The sequence below is a fragment of the Palaemon carinicauda genome, chromosome 17 (genome assembly GCF_036898095.1).
Source record: "Palaemon carinicauda isolate YSFRI2023 chromosome 17, ASM3689809v2, whole genome shotgun sequence".
Lineage (NCBI taxonomy): Eukaryota > Metazoa > Arthropoda > Malacostraca > Decapoda > Palaemonidae > Palaemon > Palaemon carinicauda.
In genome coordinates, this window is record NC_090741.1 from 119,133,789 (window position 1) to 119,142,666 (window position 8,878).

The window sequence follows — 8,878 nt, forward strand, 5'->3', positions numbered from 1 at the left end:
ATTTTAAGGAGCATATGAATTGTACTGGGAAACATTTGCAGTTTAACAACTCCACTGCGCAGTGAAGAAGTATTCAAATTCCAAGTTAAATTTAGCTGAGCACTGAAATGGATTAGGATTCGCTAAAACCTGAAAGATTAATTAGGTAAATGAATTGAAATGGTAATTTATCATTCCAAGTGGTTGTTTACTACCTTTTTAATAAGAAGCAAATACATATGATATTTTTGAAGCTTTTCTGACAACTTCTATACTAAATGAATACATTAAAAGGTCAACTCAATAATAAGTACCAAACTGGAAAGAGTTAATAAAAAAAAAAACTAAATAAATATCTTATACATATATACAAAACCATATAAAAAATACTGTTAAACTGAGATCTCCTATCAGGAGCGCGTGTCTTACGGAACCGATGGCTAACTCGCAGGCTTCAGGCTCCAGTTACATTGTAACCTGGACAAGCTTGCTCAAATCAAAACTTAATTCAGTAAAATTATATCATGATTTAAAACCTGGAATGTCTAACAAAGTAAAGCATGATAAACACAAAAAGGGTCTCAAATAATTTCCTTTGGAATTACGTAATTATCCACAGAGGAATTCTTTCTAACTCCTCCCTTTTGAAAGGCAAATAGTATCGTTTCTAGTTTTATAGCTTCTCACTAGATTTAATCAATATTATTTGAGACACATAGATAGTATTGATTCTAAGTATACATATTTTTCTTTTAATAGTTTATGTATTATTCGGATTATTCTTAATTCTTTCTAGGTAGTAAGATGGCCAGGGCACCATCCACCCGTTCAGATACTACCGCTAGAGAGTTATGGGGTCATTTTGACTGGCCAAACAGTACTACATTGGATCATTATCTCTGGTTGCGGTTTATTTTCCCTTTGCCTACGCATACACCGAATACTCTGGCCTATTCTTACATATCCTCTATCCCCATACACCTGACAACATCTTCTTCTCTCAAGTAGATAACTACTGCACTGTAATTGTCCAGTGGCTAATTTCCTCTTGGTAAGTGTAGAAGAGACTTTAGATTTGAAAACCAGCTTTTCTAGGAGAAGGATACTCCAAAATCAATCCATTTTTCTCTAGCCTTAGTTAGTGCCATAGCCTCTGTATCATGGTCTTCCATTGTCTTGGAATATAGTTCTCTTGCTTGATGGTACACTCTGGAACACTATTATCTTATTTCTCTTCCTCTTGTTTTGTTCAAGGTTTTTTATAGTTTGTATAGGAAATATTTATTTTAATATAGTTACTTTTCTTCAAATATTTAATTTTCCTAGTTTCCTTTCCTCTTTGAGTTATTTTCCTTGTTGGAGCCCCTGGGCTTATAGCATCCTGCTTTTCCAAGTATGGTTGTAGCCTAGGATGTAATGATAATAATAATAATAATAATAATAATAATAATAATAATAATAATAATAATAACAGTAGCTTACAAAAAAAAAAATATTACAGTCAAAGACTATTTCACCATCAGTTTACATAAATTTTCGGTATATGAGAAACTATCATAACATTGGATCTCTTAATGAATTATACCGTAAATGTCCTAAAAATAACTAATAAAACTTAAACTTCTGGTTTTATTGTTTTATTTTCCTGGTAATTGGTAACAAAAGTCAACAATACACCCGTCATAAAAATGGATTTATTTTCAGATGAATAGCTATCTTGATACATGAGCTAATAGAATAGGCCTGTAATCATTCCCAACGAAATTATTACATAGATTCTCGATAACTTTTCTCTAGGGTATACGAATTTTTCTACGACGTTTCCCTTTCAGTGGTACACGCACAGCCATGCCCATCACACAGGCCAGTTATAAGTCTGGGTCAGGATATGTTTGCACTTGTTTATAGGTGCTTGCATATCGGTATTCAAGTTATATTGATCATAATACTTTATACACTAATAGTAGCAAATAAACTTAATCTACAAGACCGTAACAAAGCCTTATTTTTTTAAAAAAAAAATTGTATGCCTGCAAATACAATGGAAACAAAATAATAAAAAGTCAGCTCATAAGGAAAGCCAAAGCAATAGATAGATTCTCAAAACAATTCAGAAGAGCTAATAATGAACTTATATGGTCAATGATAGGAATGACGGTTATTTATTCTTTAAATGGAAACTATCTGAACGATTTTTCTTTTATGCATATACTTTTAAGTTTCGCATACAAAAATATAAATTCCTTTGAAATAATGAAAACAGTATCATTGATAATGTTTATAATGTTAATGATAGTAACAGGAAAATAAATATATAGTTTTGGTATATCTTCTAGAATATTCCTTCAAAGATATAGAATCATAGTGACGACAACAACAACAACAATAATAATAATAATAATAATAATAATAATAATAATAATAATAATACATACCTATATACATGCATAAAAACAAACGTTCATACATATTTGAGAAACATGTTCCAAAAAGTGAAAATGCCCATAGGTTTGAACGTTGTTTATCAGGGTACCCTTGATTAGCACCAGATTCATTCATGGAGTAAAGTGCACTTGTTCTCAAAAGTTTTTTATAATTAGGTAAATTTTTTGTATAGCAGTCGTTTGCTGCTTTTATTTCATATGATTGGATTACAATCTATTTATAACGCAGCTAGCTAATAAGTTATAGAATAATATTTTCCTCTTATCTCTTTTATTTTTGGAAACTGTAGCTTTTTTACTGCCCATAAATTCGGTTAATCAACCTCATTACTCTTTAGGCGTTGACTAATGTTTAAAAAATAATAGTTATGATGTAAAAGCTTTTCACCCTTGATACATCATCAACAAACATAAGCCCTACGTAACATACGCAACAAATTTAGAAAATGTACATAAAAAAATAAGCTTCTGTCAGCTACTCTATGGTTTTTATGGGCATACAAATCAAAGTCTCATTGGGAATACAAACCATAATAGATAGCCATTAAAAGGATTACATGTCAATGGACCATAAACCCGAGGAAAGGGCCAATAAAGACATCACACAGATATAAAACAAACCTTCAAGGTCCATGATAGGAAGCAGTTGGTCAAGATTTATGATGAGAACAAAAGACGAGCATATCATAAAAATAAACGAGAGAGAGAGAGAGAGAGAGAGAGAGAGAGAGAGAGAGAGAGAGAGAGAGAGAGAGAAAGAGAGAGAGAGAGAGAGAGAGAGAGAGAGAGAGAGATCAAATCTTTCTCGCTACACGTCATATAACCATAGACCCATGCAGATACACACACGGACGCGCACATGCAGTATTTACAGGCACCAACACAAATATATGAAATATGAATACATACACACTAACGGCTTTCCCGAAAAAAAAATGTAATTATTATTATTATTATTATTGCTAGTCAAGGTAAACATTACATGTGTCATATTTTGAAAGGTTTTAAGCAATTGTTATCCTCAACTGTTTTGTACCTATGCTTGTGAGGTCACGCTGATAAACTAGTCATATCCTGCCCGTCTTTCTGTTGAGACCTACTCGCTGTCTGCCACATTGGTTACACGGAGTGTGACCAGCTGGCCGTCACCTTCCCGCTCACTCCCCTACATTTAGACGATGCTCCCATCCAGTCTGAAACTTCTATCCTTTAAATTTATTCTAGAATCCTGTTTTCTGAAAGCTTTTTAGATTTTATAAGGACATTATTACTTATATGGTTTATAACTGATTTCCTACAATATTGAATATTCTTCTATTCAATATTTATAACAAAAGACATCAGTGTCAATGACCTTAGATGTCAGGATGCCAGAGAACTCTAAATCAATCAATCAATCAAACAACTAAACGTCATCGATGAAACTACAGCCTTTCGTATGTAGATAAATGTTTCCCTGAATTTAGTGCACTAAAGCTCAGTTTGTTATGAATGGCATGAGTCGCTTATGCAGCGAAGAAGAATATATCTTCGCTGAGATCCATGAGGTCATTGCCATGAAAATCACTAATTCGATTTGCGACTAAGTATAACGCCATCACAACTTTCCTCCTGGAGCAGTACTCACCATTGCCAGCCGTAAATATTGCCCAGCTTTTCCCACAATAACCTTTGGGGGACCAAAAGGCTTCATTTCGCCTCAGGAAAATGACCAGTATTATTTGCCTGTAACCTGTTGCAGACAGCTGTTCTCGGGAAATGAGCCTTCTTCGTACCCTTTGGTTATTATGCCTACCCCGATGTTGATTGCCTACCCATGAAGAATTGAAGCATAATATGAAAGTAGTAGGACACACAAAGGCCTGCCCATGACATGGCCAGAAGAAACAAAGCCCCCTACCACTACCAACATATGCTGGCCCTCGCTCATGCCTTGACCAATTACCTCTGCAGCAACGTAATGACGTTCATCAGCAGCGGTTATGGTACTACTTCCCCAGAATCGGAGTTTCTACGAAAAATGTTTTGACAGTTATTAATGATAGAAAAAAAAAATTATTACTAAACCATCGCTTGTGATGATTACTTACCCTACAATCTTTTTTTTTTTCTCTTTTTTTTTGCATGATACAGATAATGTAAGGAAGATTATTGTAGACGCTGTTGCCTGCTGTATCCTTATACCAAAGTCACTCTTCAGGACATGATGTGAGCATCCTATTCCTGTTGATGTCCTCGTAAATGTTAACGGATCTGAGATCGCCACCAATGGGTCCCAGATACGCATACTATTGTTTGGAGAGCCAAATACCATTTTAAGTTTCTTGTAGTTGATATGAAATTGTCAATAATCATTATGGATTTTCTCGACCATTTCCCCCTCCTGGTTGATATGGCACATCGAACTTAAGTCAAAAGTAACTTATCATCGTCAACTTATCTTCAACCTGACTGCTCTGACCTTACACTCCACGTCAGCGTATACATGGATGCTTACACCCCCTCCCTCACGTAGTGCACGGAAATGTTACCCACAAAACTTAGCCATACTCCCACAGTCCCTGCTAAGCATGGTATTTAGGACCATATCAAGACGTTGCCAGGTATCTGTCATTGGATCAGCTACTAAGGAAACGTTTGCTGAAATGGTTGAAATGGCAGTTGGAAAAAAGGACTGAAGCCTATGCTCATCACTCCTAAACATCTTCCTGAAGAAGGACAGCTTCCTGCATCCCTGTGGGGATTACAGGCATCTGAAATTGCAGACAAAGCCTTTGTAGCTAATGAAGTATTATTCTTAGGCACCTCATTACTCACGAAGGCATCAATCCCTTCCATGAGAATGTATCAGTTATTCCACAACTTACCTACGTCCTCGATCGTCAAAGCACTGCATAAATTCTTGAACATGAGAAACTATTACTACCAGTTCTTGTCAGCTATCGCTGCCACTCTTGGCCCAATCTACACCTTGGTCAAGGATAAACATAAAGAACAGAGGTTTGGTCCCCTTCAGGAAGCAGCCGTAGACAACGCAAAAATGCTCCATCAACTAATGCTGCTCCTACTTTTTCCATGTCACATGACCCTCTCCTTTTCCAGGGATGTGAGAAACGTTGCTATTGGTGCAGTACCTGACCTCCTTACCCATTGGTGTTCTTTAGTAAAAAACTGTCCAAGGCTTAATCCGGGTAATCAACCTTTCACCACGAATTATTGAAGGTGCAATTGGTTGTCCGTCACTTTACTAACTTTTTAGAAGGTACACCCTTTATCATTCCCACACACCACATGGCCTGGTGCACACACTCACTCAGCAATCAGATGCCTGGTCACCCTGTCAATGCCGACATCTCTCCGCTGTGGCTGAATGAAACTGCACCCTTCAACATGTCCCTGATAAAATGAATTCTGTGGCCAATGACTTGTAAAAAACACATTAGCTGTAATTCACCTTGGATTTCATTATAACACCTTAAGAGAATTGCAATGAAAAGATCCATTGATTCAAGCCTGTAGGATATCGTGCACATCCGTCCATGGAGAAGAAATCACCATTAATGACTCCAATGCAAACTTTCTTTGTGATAATATTATTAAGCCACTCCTGAGGATACCTATTATCAATCTCTGACATATGTTTGATTTATTCCATGGCCTCATATATCCCTTGTACCAAATTACTCCACAACTCCTGAGGACAAAGTCCACTTGGCACAGCATTATTAAGGATGATAAAGATTTGGTCGGCACCTCTGCTTCATGCCAAACTTCATAAATTCATTTACATATGGATTGAGGAGTGGGCCCCTTTCTGCAACATTAACATTGTTTTGCTAACTTTCACCTTCATGTATTAGTCGCCAAACTACATCACAGGGACACCGTTACCTGTATACAGTCGTTGACCGCTCCACTCGTTGGTCTGAAGATATACCCATTCAAACCATAACATCAGACTTATGTACATCTGCCTTAACCCATTTCAGCTCCAATTATTTTTTGTGTTGCAATTTCATCTTACTCAACATTTTTTGGTGTTTGTTCTTCCTAAATGATTAGTAAAACGTCTCGGTTTACATTTCTCTGCAATAGTATTCCTAGAATACGATGTGCCATATATGTACCACAGAGTACAACCAAGTACAATTTTTTGTGTTGAAAGAAAAAACAGCTCTATCAGAAATACACTTATTTATTTGAAATTGATAATTTGTTTTACAGTTTAATGGCATTACAAATCTAAAATGAGCAATGATACATAACCTCTAATATTTTTAGCAAGATGATGCCAAGTACTATAAAATTTCTAAACTAAAACAAACATTTGAACCTTAGAGTGAGCTACTAAATTCCTACTCAGTATCAAATTGTGTTGAAATACATATAACTTCAAGTTTCACTTGCATTTAACAGGTAAAAAAAAATACAATATTGATCAAAATGTAAATACTTAGAACACACCATCATTATTTAGTATGAAATGAAAGATTACATGCCAAGCAGTCCTACATTGCATTTGCTACACTGACTGAATGGTCTTTTCTTACATCCTTCCCCAGCACATCTTCTTTTGTTATCTTGCGTTTCCACAAGATAATGTTCTATTCCATCAAAACGAATATCTTCTAACACTCGGTTTGTCACCCTTTGCTGAGCAGGATGGCGGTCTCCCAGCTCCCTTTGGTGGTGTACCAAACCGATTAAGATATGTCTGAGCAATCTGTTCCTTGAATTCAAACTGTGACAATCCCCGCCAGACTTCTTATGCAACAACCAAGCATTTTGTTCTGTTACATCAATCAGCCGAGTAAAAATACACCAATGCCACTTTTTCCATCGAATACCAATACGATATTTGTTTACATTTTGGTTCTGCCTATCAGTTCCTCCCATATGTTGATTATATTCTTGAACTATCTTTGGGCAGTCAACTTCTACATTCCTTTTCTCGCTCTGTGAGTACCTTCTTACTTTGCTTGAGGCATTGTTTGTATGGACTGTTGATGCCACTGATACGACTGCATTATCCATCCATCTACATACCATGATTTTATTCAACTGATTTCAGAGAACAGTGTTTACACCTGTTTGCTCTTATTGTCCCTGTAGCACCATAATTTCTGTCCTTCGGTTCTGTGAGAATTTGAAATGAAGTGAAGAGATTATCAAAATATATATTATATGAAAGTGACCGTTTATCTGCTGACAATGAGTCAATGTTTTTCAAGACTGTAGTAGCACATTTGTCAAATACCTTCTCGTTCACTTCATTTCCTTCATAGGTACATCCTTGATAAAGATCAAAGGTGACTAGATAACCATCGTCTGAATTTAGACACCAAACTTTATAGCCACTGTTTACACCCATGCTTACCATAATATTCGACCATTGCTTCATCATGAGAGAGTGACTTCACGGGTTGAAAATGCTCAATGAATTTCTTTGTTAGATGTCTAAAGAGTGGACGAACTTTGGCATATTTGTCAGTTGTATCTAATTTAGAATTATCAGAAAAATGAATGAATTGCATGATTTTTTCAAATCTTCTTCTTCTCATTGCTTGATAGACAGCTTCATTTCTTGTCACAGATGAATTTCTCCAAAACATCCTCAAATAAGATAAAGGAACGATGCCAGACTATCAAAAGTCCAGTGAACACTTTCATTTCATCTTTGGTTACCAAGAAGTCTGTTTCACCTTTGAGAGTTGCATAGATAATTGTCTGATCCACTAACATATTCCACATATCATCATCAAAATATAGTTTGAAAAGTTCAGTTGGAGTAAAATCCCTATATTTTGCATAATTTGCCTCGGAAAACATACAGTCACCAGGTGTGAGAGAAGTGCCAAGACTCCATTTGGGAGTCTTATAGTTAATGATAGGTGAGGAACTATGAGCCGCACCATCATCTTCAGCAGTAAAACGTTCGTCGTGGGAAATAGCTTCATCATTACCACTCAGTTGAGGTTCACAATCACCTTCAGTTGTACGTCGTTCGTCATGGAAAAAAGCTTCAGCATTGCCAGTCAGTTGTCTGCCGGACAAATTATCTATCAATCCACTATCGTCTTCATCAGCAGAGTCTTCATCAGTCAATAGGCCCGTATCTGTAGTCTCATTGTAAACTTTTGCATGACTATCGTCTTCTTCTAATATAGCTAAAATGTCATGCATAGTCAGGGATCTGAAATATGAAACATGAAATGGATTTAGAATATGCTACAAATTTGATATTCATAAAATATGTGTACACAGAAAAAAATGTACCTGCATTAGCTCAGCGAACCATATATGGCACAGCAAATATAAAACGATATGCAGAAAAAAGAATGGATTAGAAAAATATGAAAGTTGAATAGAGAGGTCAATTTATTACTTGTTAAACACATGCAATTACCAAAAGAACATAATTATCAAAAAAATTTGCAAAATTTACTTACTTTGTA

At 35.9% G+C, this 8,878-nt stretch overlaps 1 protein-coding gene across 1 annotated transcript; it reads right to left on the bottom strand.

Annotated features, from left to right (window-relative positions):
* Window positions 1–6,914: 6,914 nt before the first annotated feature.
* Window positions 6,915–7,794, bottom strand: LOC137656562 (piggyBac transposable element-derived protein 3-like). Its single transcript, XM_068390735.1, has 2 exons — window positions 7,681–7,794; window positions 6,915–7,484 (listed from the first exon to the last, which is right to left on the bottom strand). The coding sequence occupies exons 1-2, from the start codon at window positions 7,792–7,794 to the stop codon at window positions 6,915–6,917; spliced, it is 684 nt and encodes a 227-aa protein (XP_068246836.1).
* Between the last annotated feature and the right edge of the window lie 1,084 nt (window positions 7,795–8,878).